Source organism: Carica papaya, chromosome 9 (assembly GCF_054855325.1).
Source record: "Carica papaya isolate Zhongbai chromosome 9, ASM5485532v1, whole genome shotgun sequence".
NCBI lineage: Eukaryota > Viridiplantae > Streptophyta > Magnoliopsida > Brassicales > Caricaceae > Carica > Carica papaya.
This window is the reverse complement of record NC_142317.1, coordinates 10078754-10100550: the sequence shown is the minus strand read 5'-3', so window position 1 is coordinate 10100550 and position 21797 is coordinate 10078754. Positions and strand designations below refer to the sequence as shown.

At 35.3% G+C, this 21797-nt stretch overlaps 1 protein-coding gene across 3 annotated transcripts in view; it reads right to left on the bottom strand.

Annotated features, from left to right (window-relative positions):
• Positions 1–14441, bottom strand: part of LOC110822943 (coiled-coil protein) — a 32533-nt gene extending 18092 nt beyond the window's left edge. The window contains exons 1-2 of one of the 3 annotated variants that reach the window (XM_088211927.1): positions 13825–14441; positions 13444–13619 (exon numbers count right to left, since the gene is read on the bottom strand). In XM_088211927.1, coding sequence (XP_088068053.1) covers positions 13444–13619; positions 13825–14208 — 560 coding nt within the window. In that variant the 5' untranslated portion in view covers positions 14209–14441. The remainder of the gene's footprint in view (positions 1–13443; positions 13620–13824) is intronic. The other 2 variants (XM_088211928.1, XM_088211929.1) reach the window with 2 other exon arrangements.
• Positions 14442–21797: the final 7356 nt, after the last annotated feature.

The following is a 21797-nucleotide window of genomic DNA, read 5'->3' as shown; positions in this document are numbered from 1 at the left end:
CATTTCCAGAGTACCACTGTCAAGCCTGAAGGTCTCTCAGTGGCAACCCCACCCCTCGATCTTTTTCTAACCAACATCTTTATTTGCATGGTCTAAGGATATGTACAGACAACATACCCTTATGTAGAGGCATCCTATGACTTCTCACTCATAAATTGGATCTTAGACACCAAACCGAGCTATCGGGAAACAGGAATTTCGAGAGACATGTTATCGCCATTAAGCCAATAGAGATAAATTGCAATTAGGAGTCTCCATCCACTCTCATGGACAAACTGGACTTGAAGGGTACTTGGGGATCGAGGGGAGGATGTTAAAGTTGTCATGTCCTCACAAACATTTGCTTGCAGAAAGAAGAAAGTGGTAGAGTTAGGGAGTAGAAGAGTGACATATATAATGTCTAAGAGGGAGGAAGAAAATAATCAGGCAAGGGAGAGGGTATCATGAGGGTTGCGTCCTGGAATGTCACCCAGCTAGGGAGTGACGCTCAAAAGGAAAAAAATTAAAGAGGTTTTGGTGACAGCTAACCTCAACGTGGTCATGATCCAGGAGACAAAAAAAGAGTGATTGATAGGGTGTTTGTTCGGAGTATTTGGGATAGTCTTTTCAGGGCATGAATAGCTATCCCCCGTTTTGTGGTAATCAATCTGACCACATTGAGCATACCCCATAAATGTAATAGAAATGATACTTTGAGATGGATGTAAAACTAAGCAGATTGCTTTCGCTCCAAGAAGAGAGGACTGTATTAGGTGTAAGAGACGTAAATCCGCATGTCCAACAGATTTCTTGAATGTTCGAGTTTATTTAGGGACTGAGTCTTTTTATTGATACGTTCGAGAAAATCTCATTAGAATACATTTGATTTTTTTAACTAACAAAAACCCATATTAAAAAAAATTCATTTTTTTACTACCTATTTTTTAGTCCAAGTATATTTTGTCTTCACCACGAATTATTTTCCTTGATTAACAATAATTTTTTTCTTGGAAAAAAATTAAAGAGGTTTTGGTGACAGCTAACCTCAATGTGGTCATAATCCAGGAGACAAAAAAAGAAGTGATTGATAAAGTGTTTGTTCGGAGTATTTGGGATAGTCGTTTAAAGGAATGGATAGCTATCCCCCCGTTTTGTGCCTCAAGGGGGATCATTATCATTTGGAACACTAGATTCACCAAGAAAATTGACTTGATTGAGCCAACCTCCTCGCTTCAGTGTATTGGACATTAAAGGCAAAGGCTTTTGGTGGCTTACGAGTGTACACGAAGCCACTAGATATAGAGCTAGGGCCTCTTTCTGGCAGAAACTGCAGTACTTAACGAGTCTACGTAACCCTCTTTGGTGTGTTGGGGGTGAATTTAATGCATGTTGATTTCCTTAGGAGAAAGTTGGGGAAGTAGGATGACCACATCTATGGAAAACTTTAACACTTCTATCAAGGAGAGTGGGTTAAGGGAATGCTCAATTCACTTGGTTATTGACAAACAGGGTGTTCCTCGCGCTTGGACTGTTTCTTGATTCTCCATAGTGGGTAGACAATTGTCCCAATTTGTTCCAGCAAGTGCTCTCACAGCCCATCTTTGATCATTTTCCTATCCTTCTTGAATCACAACGAATCCAACCTCTTTTTGGTTCGAAAATATGTGGTTTCAACACCCAGACTTCAAAGAGGTGGTGAGAGAAGAGTGGAAGGATGAGAACAAACTAAGGTGGGAAGGGTTCTGCTTCATGCATAAATGGAAAAACTTTAAGGAACAAATTAAAGTTTGGAAGAAGGAAGACTTTGGGAACATAACTTCAAAGAAGGCTGGTATATTAGAGGACATGAAAGCCTTCAACGAATTTACAACAGAGGAGACCATCTCTGAGGAACAAAAAAAAAATTATCAGACCTTAAGAACGAGCTTGACATGGTGCTTATCTATGAGGACCGAAGTTGGAGAAAGAAAAAATCCAAGCTGAAATAGGTTAAGGAAAGTGATGCTAACACTCACCTTTCATGGAGTGGTTAATGGCAAGAAGGAAGAGCACCATTAAGGAATTAAAACTCAATAATGAAATTGTGAACAGGTTAGGGGTGGTAGATTTGCCGCTATCTAAAGGGTAATGGACCTGGTCCAATAAAAAGAGTAAGTCTAGAATTGATAGATTTTTTGTTTCTCTAATCTCTAACTGGACTTGATTAATGTCAACCAAAAAACTTTACATCGTCCCACATCTGATCACTATCCAATATGTTTGGAGGCTGAGGGGATCCAATGGGGACCTATACCACCATTTCGGTTGGATAACAAATGGTTGAGGAAGAATAAACTCCAAAGGTTGGTGGAAAACTCTTGGAAGAACTGCGAGATTTAGGAATGTTTTCAAACTTGCATACAAACTCAAGAATTTGAAAAGTGTTATTAAAGCTTGGGCTAAATAGGAGATGATGAACAAGAAGAGCAGGTTTGAGGATATTTTGGCTGAAATCAGTTCTCTAGATTCCAAAGAGGAAGTTAATGGTTTGAATGAATAAGAGGGGTAATTTAAAGATACAACTTGCCTCTTATTCGAAGAGGAAATGATTTGGAGACAGAAGTCAAGGGAAAAGTGGTTGAAGGAAGGTGACCGAAGCACGAAATACTTCCATGCCTTGGCCTCTTATCGCCGCAGAATTAACTACATTGAGGAGATTGTTATTGATAATAAGAAAATTGGGGGGAACACCGCACTGTGTGAGGCTGCTAAAGGACACTTTGCAAATCTGTATTTGGAGACCCATGATTGTCGACCAAAATTGGATGGTATGTCGTTTCACAGTATATCTGTAGAGAGCAGACAATCTTTGGAAGATGAGTTTACTACCGAAGAGATCCTAGAGGGGTTAAAATCATGTGATGACAACAAAGCTTCGGGTCCTAATGGTTTTAGCATGAACTTTCTTTAGAGTTCTGTCTATTACTGAAAGAAGATATTTTGGCTATTTTCAAATATCTGCATACTAAGGGTTAGTTTGTTAAATCTTTAAATACTATTTTTATCACTCTCATTCCCAATAAAAGTGGTGCAAAAATGAATTTAAAGATTTTAAACCTATTGGCTTTGGTTGGGTGTATCTACAACCTTATTACTAAGGTGTTGGTTAGAAAATTAGTCAAAATGTAGTGGGAAATAATTGGAGATTGTCAGCATGCTTTTGTGGGCAGTAGACAGATTCTTAATGCCGTCATGGCTGCTAATGAAACGGTTGATGATTTGATGATTAATAAAAATGGATGGTTTAGTGTATAAACTAGATTATGGAAAAAGCTTATGACTACGTGAATTGGAATTTTGTATATTATATGCTCTTAAGAATGAGTTTCAGTTAGAAATGGAGAAAATGGATGAAAGCTTGTGTCACTACTACTTCTTTTGTTATTTTAATAAATGGAGGCCATTCAAATTTTTCAATGCATCAAGAGGATCCACTATTCCCTCTTTTGTTTATAATGATGATGGAGGCTTTCAACGGGTCACTTAACAGGGCACATGACCTGCTACTGATTAGAGATGTTTTGGTCGGAAAAAGAGGGAATATCACTAAAGTTTCTCATTTATTCTTTGCTGATGATACTCTAATTTTCTGTCAATCGGATTTGAGGAGCATATTACATTTGAAGTGTGTACTTATGTGCTTCCAAGCTATTTCAGAACTCAAGATTAACTTGCACAAGTCTGAATTGGCAAGAATTGGTGGCAGTGGGGACGCTGGGTCTTTTGCTTTGATCATGAGGTGTAAAGAGGTAAAATTCCCTTTTAAATACCTTGGCCTTCCACTTGGTGCTAAGTATAAATATCAAATGTCTTGGGAACCGGTAATTGGATTGTTTGAAAAAAAATTTGCGGGTTGGATGAGAAATTTCCTTTCAAAGGGGAAGAAATACACTTTGATAAAAAGTACATTAGTTAATCTCTCAATATATTTCTTATGGACGATTACTATCCCCGTCAAGGTGGCTAAAAGATTGGAAGCAATACAATGTAGATTCCCTTAGGGCGATACTGATGAAGAGAGAAAATACCACCTAGTGAAGTGGGAGGATATCAAAGAACCTATCATCTATTGGGGGCCTTGAAATTAGATCCATGGTTAACATGAATATCACTCTCCAAGGGAAACGGCTTTGGAGATATATGAAGGAAGAAAATAGTTTATGAAGAAAGATTGTTCACTCTCGGTGGGGCATGCATATGGATAGAAAGGATGACAGTAGGATTTCAGCTACATATGGAAGAGGCTTGTGGAGAAAATATTGATGCAATGGTGCAATTTTCAGCAATGTGTCACTTGGAAACTAGGGAGAGGAAACAAGATTATTTTTTGGGAAGATGACTAGATTGGGGATGATTGTCTCAACAGGAGATTTTCTAGAATTTTCAGCATTGCGTATTCTAAGAAGATGGCTGTTGAGTATGCATACCGGGATGCAAGTGACAGAACTGTATGAGTTATCAACGTCAATAGGAACTTGAATGATTGGGAAGTTTATGAATTTGAGGAATTGGTGAAGCTGCTGGCTGAACAGATGACTGGATTGGGGATGGCTGTCTCAGCAGGAGATTTTCTAGAATTTTCAACATTGCTTATTCTAAGAAGATGGTTGTTGAGGATGCATATCGGGATGCAAGTGACAGAACTGTATGAGTTATCAACATCAGTAGGAACTTGAATAATTGGGAAGTTTATGAATTTGAGGAATTGATGAAGCTGCTGGCTGCACAGATTGTGTCAAAAAATGATGACCAGGTAATGTGGAAGATAGAAATGTTGATAAAAATTAAGTAAAATATTATATTGGTTAAAATTCTAATAGTATAATTATATCTTATAATTAGAGTCCAACTAAAATAAGGATACCACTATATATATCTTTTAAATGTAACTATAAGAAATAAGAAATAAAATTATAAGTTTATTTTCTCTAAAAACTTCATAGTATCAGAACCAAAGGAAAATTATTTTACAATTTTCAAAAAACTCTAAAATAAACAAAATGGGCCAAAGTTTGTACTCAACTATCAAAGAAACCAAACCCAACATCACCCAGACAGAATCTTCGCTCAACCTCGGCCAAAACAACCAAAGTTTTCACGCGCATCTGCCACACGTGCTACCGAATTCATCCCATTCGGCCCGAAAAACAGTGAAATACCGCCAGAAAAGCCCGATTGAGACAAATCTAGTTCATTTCCGTACAAAATCCGGCTTGATCACGATTACCTGGCCTTTTTTCACACAGCTGCGCGCGTTCGGAAGATCCGTAGTTTTGCGCCCTCCGCCACTCCGATCCGGTCGATCTGTGTCTGGAGACGGGTCGACTGATCCTCCTGCACACAACGTTGCTCTGGTCACACGCTGCATCGCATTGCATTGACCGTACAGAGCCCCTCCCTCACACCAGTCCACTTTTCCGCGCACGGGATGTCTGGTATGGCCATTCTGTGCGCCAGACCACTCCGACCTGGTCCGTCTGCGTCCGAGCCGATGCCAAGCTGAGCCGAGCCGAGCCAAATCTGGTTTCGGTTTTTTTTTAAAATTCCGTTTTGACTCCTTGGCGCAGATAGGAGGTCTGTTTTTCATTACTAAGTATTTTTTCTTCTTATTTTTAGCATTTTAAGATGACAGAAACAAAAAATGTGAGTGTTACTAGTTTTGATAACCCTTCATTACAAATCAATCTCATAAAACTTGATAAAACTAATTATCTTACTTGGTCGAGATTTTATTTATTATTTATCAAATCTACAAGATTGCAGGGTTACATTACTGGTGAGGTGAATAAACCAAATGTTGGTAGTTTAAAATATAATAGATGGGACTCTGAGAGCTCATTGGTAATGTCATGACTCATAAATTTCATGCAACCCAATATTATCAGAACATATCTGCTACTTAACACTGTAAAAAAAAATATGAATACGGCATCTCTTACATATTCACAGATGGGTAATGGCGCTAGATTTATGAACTTCATAATAAAGTTCATGGCACAAAACAAGAATAGATTAATATTTCTCAATATTTTTTTCCGAACTGAATAAATTATGACAATAGTTAGATTACTATCAAGATTTTCAAGCATAATATCCTACAAATGAAGTCATATTTCAAAAATTGTTAGAAAAAGAGCGAATTTATAATTTTTTACCTGGTTTAAACACCGAATATGATCAAATATGGGTCCAAATGCTTGGTAAGGATCCCTTTCCTTTATTAGAACAAATTTATGCTCATGTTCAGCAAGAAGAGAGTAGAAGAAATGTCATGTTTCACATTGCACTGATTGAGAAGACTGTATTAGTGGCTCAATCTGATCAATCCAGAGATATATGGAAGTGTTACTATTGTGGCAAGTCAAGACACACTAGGAAAACTTGTTGAAAGTTGCATGGAAGACCAATTAGAGGCCGGGAAGGAAGAAAAAGTGGAACCACAAGAGCTCAAGCAAATTTTATTGAAATTAGGGAAATACCTGGTTCACCATCCATTGGAGCTTTTTTCACAGAAGAAATTTAAAATATGAAACGACTTCTGAGTCAACTTAACTCTCAATCAATTGTTGGCACATCACATATAGTAAAAGTAGGTATTGCTCATCCTATTTTCACTCATGATAATTGTATTATACATTCTGAAGGTAACAGACACATGACAAGTTCTTCTAAAGAATTCTTAACCTATTCTTCTTATACTGAAAGGGATAATATCCGTATAGCAGATGGGTTATACACCCCCCGTGTCGGGAACAAATTTCATTAATTATACTCTTATTATTACATTGTCTTCAGTTTTACATGTGTGTAGTTTTTCTAACAATCTTTTATCTATTAATGTCATAACTAGAGGTCTCAACTGTAAAATTGAATTTTTTCCTGATCATTGCATCTTTCAGGATCTTCAAACTGGGAAAAGGATTGACACTGGTAAACTGCCAAATGACTTATATGTCTTAAATAAACATCTAAACTTAATTGGAAATCAAGCAACCATTAGGAATAAAGAAGTCAATATGGAGATACTACAATGACACCGACGATTGGGACATCCGTCCTTTCTTATTTTAGAAAAATTATATCTTAACTTATTTAAAAGAACTTTTATGGAGTGTTTGTTTTGTGATGCGTGCAAATTTGCTAAACATAAGAGAATCTCTTATCATTTAAGTAATAATAGAAGTACTGATCCTTTTATAACTATTCACTCTGATGTGTGGGGACCTACTCAGAATACCTTTCTTTCTGCTCATATATGGTTTGTTACTTTTATTGACTGTTGTACTAGATTAACATGAATTTATCTGTTAAAAGCAAAAAGTGATGTATTTTCATGTTTTCAATCTTTGCACAAAATAATATGTACACAGTTTGATACTAAAGTTAAGATTCTGCGAATTAACAATGGTACACAATATGTGAATTATGGGTTCTGTGCTTACTTGGAGTCAAATGAGATAATTCATCAAACAAGTTGTGCCTATACCAGTGAACAAAATGGGGTTTCTAAAAGAAAAAACAGACACATAGTAGAGGTAACTCGGTCACTAATGTTTACCATGAATTTACCAAAGAGTTACTGAGGAGATGTAATTCTCTCAGCTGTCTATCTTATTAATAAAATGTCTTTACGAGTTCTAAATTTTAAAAGTCCTATGTAGGTTTTGTAAGAAAAAAATTCCAACATTGTTCCTCCAAAAGCGTTTGGATGTGTGTGTTTTGTTCATACTAGAAATATGGGTAAATTAGAATCTAAAGCTCTTAAGTGTGTATTTGTTAGATATTTTTCTACTAAAAAAGTTACAAGTATTATCATCCACCATCTAAAAAATATTTTATAATTATGGATGTTACCTTTAGGAAAAATAAGTCTTACTTCAACTCAAACCCAACACCTCTTCAGTGGGAGAGTGAGAAGGAAGAAATGATACCTAATTGGGTAATAATTGAGAGTCATATCCAGGGGAAGAATTCTATTGTAAAAAGTCTTAATTAAGAAAATAATGTTGGATATTTAGATAAACCAGACCTGAAAAGGTATCCAAGAAGAGAGAAGTCTGAAAAAGCTCTCATACAGTCTGTTTTAGGTCAAGAATCTTCTTTAATTACAGAAGATACTGGTGAGTTATTTTCTCTTGTGATTTATCAAACAAACCTATTGCTGTTAGAAAAGAAACGAGAACTTGCACGAAACATCCTATATCTATTTGTTTCCTATGACTCTCTATCTCCCTGCTATAAAGCCTTTATCTTGTCTATTTCCTCTGTGTCTATTTCACAGGATTGGAGAGAAGCTCTAGAATATTCTAACTGGAAGAAAGCCATGATTAAAAAAATAAAAGCATTGACAAAGAATGAAACATGAGAACTTGTTTCACCTCCACAGGGAAAGAAGATAGTTGGTTGCAAATGGGTGTTCACCGTCAAACATAAAGCAGACGGATCGATCGAAAGGTACAAAACTACATTGGTGGCTAAAGGATTTACTCAGACCTATGAGATTGACTATCAAGAGACATTTGCACATGTTGCGAAGATGAATACAATTGGGATACTTTTTTGTTGCGCAGCTAATCTTGATTGGGATCTACAGCAATTTGATGTAAAAAATGCATTCCTCCATTGAGATTACAGGAAGAGATGTACATGAAAATTTCACATGGATTTGAAGATGAGAGAATGCAAGGAAAAATTTATCAATTAAAAAAGGCCTTATGCGGATTGAAATAGTCTCCAAGAACATGGTTTGAACGGTTTAAAAATATTATGATCTCTTTTGGATATCAACAAACCAATGCGGATCATACTTTATTTATGAAACATCATGAGGGTAATGTCACTCTTTTCGTTGTTTATGTGGATGATATTGTGGTAAATGGAGATGACAAAAAGAAGATGACTTGGTTAAAAGAACTTTTTACTCAAGAATTTGAAATAAAAGATTTAAGAAAATTGCAATACTTCTTGGGGATTGAAGTTGTCAGATCAAATAAAGGGATCTTCATTTCTCAAAGGAAGTATACTCTGAACTTACTAAAAGAGACTAGTATGATGGCTTGCAAGTTGGCAGAATCACCTATTGAGAGCAACTACAAATTGCAAGCAGATAGTGGTACATCAATTGACTTGCGAAGATACCAAAAACTAGTTGAAAGACTCATTTATCTCTCACATATCAGACCTGATATAGCATATGCAGTTAGTCTTGTGAGCCAGTACATGCATGATCCTCGTGAGACTCATTTACATGCTGTTTTCCACATATTACGATACCTGAAGTCTGCATCAGGAAAAAGTCTGCTCTTTTCTAAGAATGGTCACCTTAACATAGAATCATTTACAGATACCGATTGAGTTGGGTCCCTAAATGATAGAAAATCAACTATAGGTTACTGCACACTTGTAGGAGGCAACTTAGTCACATGACAAAGTAATAAACAAAGTGTGGTTGCTCGCTCCAGTGCTGAGGCAGAATATAGAGCAACGGCTCAAAAAGTATGTGAATCACTATGGTTGCAAAAGCTAATGAAGGAGTTAAAACTGCTTAAAACCAAAAAACTATCCCTTTTTTATGACAATAAAACAGCAATTAACATTACTCATAATCGAGTTCAACATGATATAACAAAATACACTGACATTGATCGACACTTCATAAAAGAGAAGGTGGTTGGTGGCTCTCTATTCTTATATCATGTATTTTCTAACGACTAGGTGACTGACATTTTCAATAAAGGACTATGCAACAAATCGTTTCAGAACCTGATTTGCAAGTTGAACATGTGTGATATCTTTACACCAAGTTAAGGGGGGGTGTTGATAAGAATTTCATGCTAAGTAGAATACTATATTATTTAGAATTCTAATAGTATAATTATATCCTATAATTAGAGCCCAAATAGAATAAAAATAATTACTATATATATATCTTCTAAGTGTAAATGCAATAAATAAGAAATAAAATTAAAAGTTTATTTTCTCTAAAAATTTCAGAAAAAAATGACAATTTTTCTGTCAAGTCATATTATAATTATTTATGCAGAAAATAGAATGTGGTTAGACGTACTTTTCCAGTAAGGCAAATTTGGAAACTAGGGCTACTCCACACATTGCTTTTTTGCTTGGGATGCTTGCTGGGAGAGAATATTAACTATCGATAAGCTGAGAATTAGAGGAAGGGTGCTGGTAAACGGTTGCTATTGCTGCCTGAAAGCAGAGGAAACATGTAACCACATTTTATTATGGTGTCTGACAACATATAGTTTATGGTGCGTGATCTATGCCCTTCTGGGGATTGGTTAGGTTATTGTAGGGTCTATTGAGGGAGAAATTTGGGCTTAGGATGGTTTATATGTAAAAAATAAGATTGTTAACTTGATTCATTTGACTGTTTTCTGCATCATTTGGAATGAGAGAAATAGTAGGGTTTTTGATCATGTTGAGAGTAGTACTAATAGTTTAAAAGATAAGTAAATTTATTATTTTGTATCTATTTTATTATGTTATGACATTATTAGTGATGTAGATTTTTAGAATGTTATTGATACGCTAACACGATTATAAATCTTTTGTAAATGGGCAGTACCCCTTTTTTGGTACCTTATTAATATATACTACAGATTTTTATCTCAAAAAAAAAAATCAGAAGGGAGATCACTCGATATTTCCAGGAGCTCTACACAAAAGAAAATAAGCATAGACTTCTTATTAAAGGAATTGATTGGAAATCTATTGTAATACAACAGCCTGAGGGACTTCAAACTAAAGGACAGATTCCCGAGAATTTTTTCCATTGCACAGAATATAGACATGTTGGTGGAGGAGGCATACCTGGTTAGTTGGGAGGACAGGGTGTAAAATGTGTAGGTTAGCAGAAATTTGAATGATTCGGAAGTGGATGGCTACTAACAATTAATGCTTATTGTGTCCCAAGTCAATCTGGGCAACCAACCAGATCTAAGGTCGTGGATGCTCGAAACAAATAGAATGTTCTCTGTTAAATCCTATTACGGGCAGCTGCGTAATGGGGAGGATAGAACTCTTTCTGTTTTTCCATTTAAATAGATTTGGAAGATAAAAATTCCTCCAAGAATGACATTTTTATATGGAAAGCCTGCAAAGGAAGTATTTTGACAATTGATACATTGATGAGAAGGGGTAGATGCATGGTTAATTGTTGTTTCATGTGTAAATCGGGTGCAGAAACGTGTAATCATTTATTATTGTGGTGCTCGATGGTGTATAGTTCATGGACTATGATCTAGTGACTTTTGGGGATAAAAAAGGTTATGGTGGGCTTTGTGAGAGACAAAGTGTGGGCGTGGGCAGGGCTTTGCAAAAAGAAAACTCACCTACTCCTTATTCTGATATCTATCTTTTGGGTGGTACGGAAGGAGAGAAGTGCTAGAGCATTTGAAGGGATTGAGGAGAATTTTGCTAACATTAGAGATAAATAGTTTTGTACTTTTAGAGGGAGGGGAAACTCATACCCACTTATTTCTCAATTGTGGCATTGCCTAGAAATGTGGAAGAATATTTTTAATTAATCAGTTCTTATTAGGTGTCAACCCCAATGATGGAAACTTTCCTTACCATTTCTAATAATGAGAGAGGAGTGAGGAAAGACACTCTACCACTGTGGCAAGGAATCCTCTTCACAAATTTTTGTTGCATTTGGCTCAATCCCGACTCTACAATCTTTAACAGCAGACACACTTCATACACTGAACTTTGGGAAAGGGTTATTATTTTAGCCACTATTTGAGCCAAAGCACATGGTCATTTCCATGACATTAGCATCTCCATTCTCCACAGAAGTTGGGATATCTTTATAAAAAGCAAGTAGAGTTGTTGTTTGTCTGTCTTTCTTTCTCCTTCCCTCTCTCTCCTCGGGTTTTGGTTTTCACCGTATCTTTTGGAAGATATCTATTTTCTTTTGTTTTAATTTTCTTTCTTTCTTTCTCAATAAAATCTCTTTTACCTAAAAAATAAAATAAATTATATGAAGATAGCCTACTAAATCATGAAGTGAACTCAAGTATATTACTCGCGTATAGGGAAGCCATTTAGCCTCTGGAAGAAAGCTTGCAATGACTTATCTTTGTGGCAAAAATAGCAGACTCTAAGATATTGCCAAATGTCAAGCATGTCATGTCTCCATGAACAAATGTTATTGGAGAGAAGTTATAAATTCTGAATGAAACCAGCCAGTCCAACCGTAAACTAAGCACCAAAAGGATCTGGTTTAAAAATCTAGCACAGAATCATGAAAACCATTGAAAACTAGTTAAAACTGGTAAAGTCAAACAAGACCTTCCAGTTCAATTAAAACTAACTGATGCAGATGGTGAGATTTTATCAGCTTAGCTTTTTCTGCTGTTTATATTAATATATTTTCACATTCAACATAACATTTCATAGATACAGTAATATATACCTCACTTATGTAAAGTATTTGTCCATGGATGGTATTCCCTATTTTTGGTACTACGTTAATATATACCTCACTTGTTTATTTAAAAAAAAAAACATAACATTTCATGTTTTTATATATTTTAAATGCAAAAAATTATCAATCATATAATTGAGTAATATGGTTATTAAAAATTTTGATTTTATTGTTTTGTACATAAATTCTTTAACCAACGATTCCTTTAATTAGCTATTGATCAATCTAAAAAACCAATAAACCAATACCTTGACTTGTTTGATGATTAGTCCAATTTTAATAACTTTTCATCAGAGAGCCATTAATCAGGAGCAATATTAGATGTGGCATTTGGCTGTTGTCCCAGGAGGAACTAAATGTTTGGTGATAATCACCTTAAAACCAGATAAATATCAGAAATTAGCACATGGTCTAAACTCAAGAGGCCAATGTGAGTGAATTGCTCTTCAGTCTGTTGTTTTCTCTTCTGATAAAAATAGAACTTTTTGGTTCAACATTTTTAAAAATCATTCTCTTACTTCTGCTGAGGATTTGCAGATTTTATGGACATCGACTAACTCGTAGATTTCTCCCCTTATGGGTTGCACCCCTTTGGTGCATAATATATTTCTTTTTTTCTCTCAAAAGAAACGTGGGTATATTGCAAAATTCCAAGAGCTGTCTGATATAACATCTGTAAATGCTGTCTGATAACCATTCTCAAAACAAAATTAACAGGAATCTGTCTAAGGCCAAATGAGAAGCAACAATGTCCAGCAACAAAACGTTTTTGTCCATAAGAACCAAAATAAACGTTCTTAGTTCATTCAGTACTACAATGTTTAAAGCATCCTCAAATTATCTTTTTTAAAAATACTCTATGCATGAAATTTAAATCGAACCTATAGCAGATTATAAGCTTCACGTATTTTCACGAACTTCATTGAACGGTTCAGAAGCAAAAATTGAAAAAGGAAGAGAAAACAACTTGGTTTTACCTTTTATCTCTGTTCCTAGTAGGATGCTCGATCGCAGGTATAGCGACTGGAGTTCTAAGCTGCGCTCTGCTCGGTGGCATCAACGGAGCCGGAGTCGTCGATCGCACAGACATGGATGGCCTCCCAGCCGATGTGGACCGTACACATGGCACATGCTCCACAAAGTTGCGACCTAACTAATTCAAACACCAAAGCTCCGATTAGCATTTTAACGCCAAATCAAAACCACTACACCTCAGAAATAAATCTGCAAATAGACTCTCAATGATATTGAACATGAAAAATACGCATATATATTTCTATAAGTATTACTGAATTAGCACAGCATCGTCAACTGAAGTGAAAAAACAGATAACAAGACGATGAGATGATCGAATTTACCGCAGGAGAGGGAGATCTATTAGGTCTTGAAATCGAAATCGCGGGTAAGTTATTGTTACTGACACTGTTGTTAGCAGTGGTGGAGAAGGGTGAAGGAGTACGATGAGTGCGAGGCGGCGGAGGAGCACTGAATCGGAAATCCAGATCGTCTTCCTCGTCTTCTTCTTCGTTGTTCTGGGAAGCCATAACCTGCGCGAGACGCTGAGCCGCAGCTTTTGCGGCGACGTTCTGGGTGCGCTTGATGGTGGATAAGCCCCCGACGGCTCCCGCCTGCAGCCGCGAGTGGGGGTGTGCCGGAGACATTGCCGGGGACGAAGAACCCGTGCTGCTAGATCCCCCGCTCCACTGACGCCCGTACACGGGACTACCAGTCCTCCTTTCCATCTCTGTTATGCAAATGTATAATTGTGAATATAGACGTGTACTAGTATATGTGTATATGTATAGAGAGAGGCTAACACTATGGCGAGGATTTTCTTGGAGCTAGATTTCCTAGAGAAAAATCGACGGAAATTCGGGAATGGGTCCAGAGAAATGAAAATTGGTTACGCCTACGGGGTCAAACTTCAAAAGGAAAAGTTGACTGCAGATGGAAATCAGTAAGAAGAAGAAGAATACGACGCCGTTTGGTTTCCGGGGATGATCTAGCCAACATCGGCTAAAGGACCTTGTTCTTACAAATGTCTAGTCATTGGTCTCGCTTTAGTTAACACAGTTATATTCAATAATTAAAACTATTTACTAATTCAACACTTAGCATCAGTTAATTTTTTATCACGAAGCTTGTTATATTACTAAAAAGACTAACGTAATGATTTGTTTATACTAGTAATTTTTATTTAAATTAGTTTTTATTTAAATTTATTATCAAATTAATTATTTTATTTAATTTTTTTAATTTAATCTATATTTATCACTAACTTTTATTACTTTTAAATTTGATATTATGTATTAAATTTAATAATATGTGATACATTCTTATTGGTTCACGTATTAAGTAATTTTTTATCAAATATCATGATATATCACATTTTAAAAAATTAAATGCGAACTGATTACATGACATTTGAGATAATATTTTAAAAAAATTTAATATGCATCGATCAAACCAATCCACAATTTTTTTTAAAGAAATAGCCAGCAATTTCAATAAAAGTCCTAAAATTTCTCTCTTTATCATCCTATAGTACTCATAGTTTCTCATCCATCTTATTCTATAAGCTACTCAACCAACTCCACTAGAGAAGAAAAGTGATGGTCGAATAACTTTATTAAGTAGCTCACTAATGGTCGAATAGTTTCTTATCCATCTTATTCTCCTTTCTTTGTCCTGGAATCTCTCCTACTATTTTCTCTCTAAAAGCTTCTCTCATACCATACGTTACTTTCTTTTTATATTTATGTGAATATCATGTTTTAAAATAGTATTTTTATAACAGACTGTAACGGTCCCGAAAATAAAAATGAAATCTATGTATTAAAAAGTTCTAAGTGCAGAAGCGAAATAAAAATTCTGATAAACATCCCTTACACAATAACAAAAAACGTATTCAACGTGTGAAAGAATAAACTAACTAAGGTAAATACTAGTAATGAATGTTATAAATAAAACTGTGAATTTCTTAGACGTCTACTCGCCGTCATCCTACAGGATGGGCTCGGGAACCAAATCCTCATGATCTGAAATGGTTAAATAAGGAATGAGCTACACTAGCCCAGTAAAGACATCACACTATCTCACTTTCACAGAAGTAAAGGTTTGTAGAAAAACAAAAACAACCAATGGAGCATAATTCATGATAAATTCATTTATTAATAATAAAAACTTTTACTGTCCACTTACCTCGGTGAGATTCGTGAAAATAACATATGAAAACAATAACATTATAACCATCATAAAATCATATACACTTTGTAACGTAACACATGTTATACTTTTGTATCTCAATAATCAGACAACAAATTTCTTCTTTTATCAGCTTACTAGTATCCATGGGGATCCATAGGGGGTCCCCGCTACACGTGAACCATTAACATTAATAACTTAATTACAGGACTGTCCCCATACCTCGTCCGGTATGGGGTGCCTAAAAACTATGAACCTCAATACCCCGTCCGGTATGAGGGTGAAATGGGTCATCCCCATACCCCGTCCGGTATGGGCGCCAAAATACATAAAGTCTTCATACCTCGTTCGATATGAGAGACCACGTTCTTGGTAGGGTTCCCTATGGACCCGGTCCGTCCACTATCTCCCAAGATATCTAGTAAGGTTGTAGCCATTATCCATTTATGAATTCACATACTTTTTTCTATTTTTCTTGGTCTCAATTATCCAATTATACACAAACTCATAAACTAGTAATGAACACCAAATAAAACAACACAACATCGGGTTCCCAATAATTCAAACCATAATAGATGAAACCGTGATTCATACATACGAACCATAAAATAAATACATCAGATATCATGCTTCATTTAGACTATAAAATAGATCAAATAATAATTGATCGAAAAATACATCAGATTCGAGCTCCATTAGTAACCTTAATTAATTATACATATATATTAATTCATGAAATACCGTTTTATTATTTATTGAGTTTTTATACCGTGATAGGAAATAGGGTAAGAAATCCTTACTTATTTTGAGGTCTGAAATTGGCTCTACAATGTGCCTACGGGTTGTCCCTAAATTTCCTGAATTTTCTCCAGAAAACTGAAACGCACTACCGGTACCTGCACGTGTCCCAAAAAATCCCAAATCAGACCCAAGGTCCCTTTTCGGCCAATATCAGAATTTCGGCCGCCGTGCTTCGACGACGGCACCACCACCCGCGGCGGCGATCCGCATCAGGTTGGCCGTTTTCGGTCGAATTCGGCCAAACTTGCATTGGTTCATGTGATAAAACAATCCTAGGGCCCTCGGTGGGCCAAAAAATCACAAAAAACCGAGACTTACCGGCGGTGGAGCTCTCGGGTGAGGCGGTTTCTCCAGCGCGAGTCGGATTTGATGTTTTGCTCCGGTCAACTTGTAGAGAAAAGGACGGTGATCACAGTGGTATAAAAATTGCATCAAACGGGAACTGAAAAGGGCCTCATCGGAGGCAAAAACCGAGGAAAGCCGCGGCAGCGCTGCTGGACTTCGGCAGTGTTTTTCGGCTGATTGGCCGGTGGTTTGGCTCCGATTTGGCCATAGGCGGATTCAACATCGAAAAACGAGCCAAATGGAGAAAATTTACCTCGTTTGACGGTTGAAAAATCCTCCGATGCGGCGGGGGGTGGCGGCGGCCGGCTCCTCCGGTGACTGGTTCTTCTTCTCCGGCGAGGGTACTGGCAGTTAGGGTTTGGAGTCGGGTGTGGTTGAGGTTATTTATAGCCTTCTCCTTTTAATCTCAGCCGTCCATTACAATTTAATCTGGTTCGTCCGATCGTGATTAAAATAAAAATAAATATGGGTCGTCCATCGTGATGCGATTTGGACTGTCCGTGCGTGATTCAATCTGGGCTGTCCGCATGCGTGAGATCTGAGCCGTCTGTGCACGTGAGATCTGGGCCATCCGCACGCGTGAGATATAGACCATTCGATCGCGTGCACGCGGATCGCCCACGTGACTTCGTCCCGCGTAGCCTCCCGCATCAGCTTCCTTGCCACGCGATGTGTTCTGGTTGACCGGAGCTGCTGACTGGGCTGCTGACGTGGCACAACTTTTCTAAATTGTGTTTTGACCCCCTAGTTTCTGATTTTCTTTTCAAAAATACTCCCAGAATCTAAATTTTCACCAATTCTTCCCAAAATCAATTTTAATTAAATTTCAATAATAATTTTACCCTATTTTATCATTATTATTATTTTTATTTTTATTAAATTAAATTAAATTAAATTAAAACTTTATAAATTAAATATTGAAAAATTAAACTAAAATTCTAATAAATTAAAAAATTAAAAAATTAAAAAAATAAAATTTGGGTGCTACACGGAATCTCCATATTTCTTTCGGTTTTAGTCCCATACTATGTGGCTCATCTTCTTTGTATGTGTTCCTCATCATCATCACACAATCACATTCTACACAACTTTCTCTCTTTCTCTCTCTCTCTCTCTCTTCAACATAAACTTTTAAAGTTAACTGAACACTTCTTTTCTCTGTTATCTTCAAAATTATAAGAAGAAATCGTAGGACTAGAGAGAGAAAACTAACTTTAAGATGGATGAAGTTAGCCAACTAATTATAATGTATTTTTTCTTTTTTGCGACCGGTCTAAATAAGTCTATATTAGTTTTATTGCTATTAGGTTAGGTGATACATGATATCTGATACGACACTCAACTTATAGTTGAACCAATTAAAATGTATCAAATATTAATAAACTTAACATGTGACATTCAAATTAATAGTGTTAATAGTTACTAATAGAAAGACACTAAATTGAAATTTTTTCAAAAATACATAAACTAATTTGGACAAAAATCAATACAGAGACTAATTTAAACAAAAATAAATAATATAGGAACTAAATTATTATTTTAACTTTATTAAAAAATTATATTAACAAGTGACATGTATATTTTATATCACTTTTAACTATATAAATAACTATAAAATAATTATATTTTTTAAATTTAATCTCTAAAATAATAACAACTTATAAATTTTCTAATAACCTACATTTTAGAGTAACTTTTATTTAAATAAATTATTAAAATATTTGGTTAAAATAATTCTATAACTTACCCTAATTAATTAATGTATTTTGTAAATGTGTAATTTATAAGTTGTTAATTTTATGAAAATAATAAGAAATTTTTTTTAATTATTTATATAATAAAATTTTCTTAATTATGTATACACTGTAATTTTAATTTAAAAGTTATATTGATTTTATTTATCTACATTTCTACCCTAACTGTAATAAAATGTGAAGTAAGCTTTTTATTTTAATTATTATATTTATTTTCATATTTAATTATCAGCACAATTTAATAACAAATATATTAGTTAATAATAATTTAATTCAATTTTAAAGTAAAATTGTGGTACATAGATAATTTATTTTTTTAGTTTAAAAAATAAAATTAATCAAACACGCGTGTTGTACATACTCAATTAAAATGATGTGAAAGAACATGAATCATGAGAAAAGAAAATTGTGATTTGTATATTAGCAATATATCTTAGAATTTTTAAAATTATTAAAGGGTGGCATAAACTTTAGCTTAGTCAACAACAGAAATAACATTTTTTAAACTCCTAAAAAAACTTAATATTCAAAGAAACTATAAAATTGTATGATATATAAACTAAAAAGTTTTAAAATACTAGTAAAAGATTTATAAAAAATAAAATTAAAGTGGACAAAACAAAAAAAAATTGCAATAACTCCAAATGATCAAACCATCTTAGGTCCCTAAAGGGTTGGGTGAAATTCTCACACGTGGTTGAGTAGTGTCCTTACTAAGAGGGTTATATAGTTACGGTTTATTTATCAATTTTTTTTTTAGCTTTTCTTATAATAAAATATTTCTTTCGCATCTTAATTATAGATTTTCCTCGATTTTTTTTTTTTCTAGTTTTTCTTAGTGTTATTGTGCACTTTACTTGTGTGGCTTTTTTCCTTAATTTGCAAGGGCTTTTAAGAACGTCTATGATGTGATGAGAATTGTTTTTTCTCCTGTTTTAGCAAATTAGGTTTTTGTTCTCGTCATGCCTATTTCTTCCCAACCCAATAATTTAGCTACATCTAATTGAAAAGCCTTAAATATAAAAGTCCAAAACTTGAAGGAAATAAATATATATTGTAAATATACCCCGTCCGGTATAAGGATGAACTATACCTCACAACCTCTTTCGGTATGAAACTTCTCAACCCCGTTTGACTGAGATAATGTTTACAGTATGATTTTTCTTATGCACCGGGTCCGTATACCCTTCCCTAGGATACCCGATAAACCTTTCATACATATATCAACATCATCAACTAATTATCAATTTCATACCAATATTTCGTATTTACAGATTAAGAGTAAGTCATACAAATAGGCAATACAAAAATAAAAAAAAAACGTGATTATCACATTTGCTTCGAATCAGTCGATAGGTGAGAATAATCATCCAAGCAATTAATGAATGGGAAAGTATAAAAATAAATAAACAATAATAATTTAGACAGTATAGGAGAACATAAACAACACAGTCAGTACAATTATACACTAACCAGTTCTAACTCCACTGGTGACTTATAATTAATTTAGGAATTTTTAATTTTTTATAAAACACATCGTTATTAGTTATTAGACTTTAATTTATCATAACAGGAGAAAAGGGTGATGAATTATTACCTCAAATCGGTGTTCGAAATACTATCTTTTTCACTGTACCTACTAGTGGTTCTTGGGTTTCTTGAGTTTTTCCAGCAAAAATAAAAAACACACATTACGTATTCCAAAATACCATAAAAAGACCAAAATGAGCATTCTTGAATTTTTCTGACCGGTTAAGGGTTCCGGCACGACGCCACCATTGTACTACAGCGTTAGTTTTGTCACCCACGGCGGTGCTTCCTCTCAGCCTGGCTGTTTTGGACCGGTTTTGGCCAGTTTTGCGTGGAAACATGCAAAAAACAAGGTTAGGGGGGCCTCTGTCGGTTGGAAAAGGGGAAAACTGAGACTTTACAAATGGAGTAATTTTTTCGATACGGTAGCTCTATCGTTCTTCTCTTACGGTTGGAGTTTTTCTTTGGCTAACCTGCACCAGATAGAGATGAAGAACACATTGATCAGAGAATCGAAAGAAACAGGAACCAGGAAGGGCTCATCATATGAGTTTTTGAGTTACGGCTGCGACGGCTTGATTGAGCTCTGCTCGCGATTTCCAGCTCATCCTGGCCTTTTAGCTCCGATATGGGTAAAAGGAGGTGCGAAATCTAATTACGAACGGAAGGGGAGAAAATTTTACCTTTACCCTTAGGAGCCATTATAACTGTGAATGGAAGATGAGAGTAGGTCATTTTTAAATATAAACACTTACCTTCCTAATACTTTGTTTTATGGAAGGATGGGGCACGATATGAGATTCTATCGCAAGAGAGAATGGTGGAAGTTGGAATACGACTAAGGTGAGATACTTTAATGATTTAAGAATACTGGTATATAAAGTGAATCAGATATGAAAATGAAGGAAATATAAAAAAAGGTAGTCGAAACAGTGCCAATTAAAGTTATGGCTGCGAAAAGTGAGTTTGGTAGGGAGAAACTAGTGAGTGTGGAGGAGGCAAATACCGTTATGATAAAAATTATGGAGAATCTAGAACAAGCTAAGAACTAGGAGCAAATCATGGGCTTGGCTTGCAATTTAATAGTTTCCACCATTTCAAATTCGAAGCTAAGAGAGGGGGCCAAGACCCAAAACCCAATATCTAACATGGATGATCTTTTTCTGAAGCCCAATCGAAAGCCCACTCATGAAACATGGCAAGTATTCCCTTTCTTAACTCTCTTTAAGGCCTAATGTGTATAATGTTTGGTAGTGACAAGGTGCCACAAACGTAAGAAAATAAAAAAAAAATTCCCCAAAGCCCATCATTATTTTGACTTAGGAGATCCCATATAGATTATACAAGTACCAAACCATGGGGACAATGACTAGCACTGTGTTTTTGTGTTTTGGAAAAATGAAGAACTTGTTGGTTCATATGAACACGAAAAAGGTAGAGAAGACTTTAGAGCCTTGGACTGGAACCGCATGAAGATGAAATACGAGACTCAATGATTGAAAAACATAAGTGTGATGAGGAAAAATAAATGTGTTATGAGAACTAGAGAGTATCGAAAATAGAAATTACAAATAGAGGAAGGTATTGTTAACTCTTAATTCTGGTTATGAAATAAAACTTCTATTCTTGACTGCAAAATCAAGAGAGGTCGAGCAACAAATCAAGAAATTCACTTAACACTTTTATCAAATAGGTAT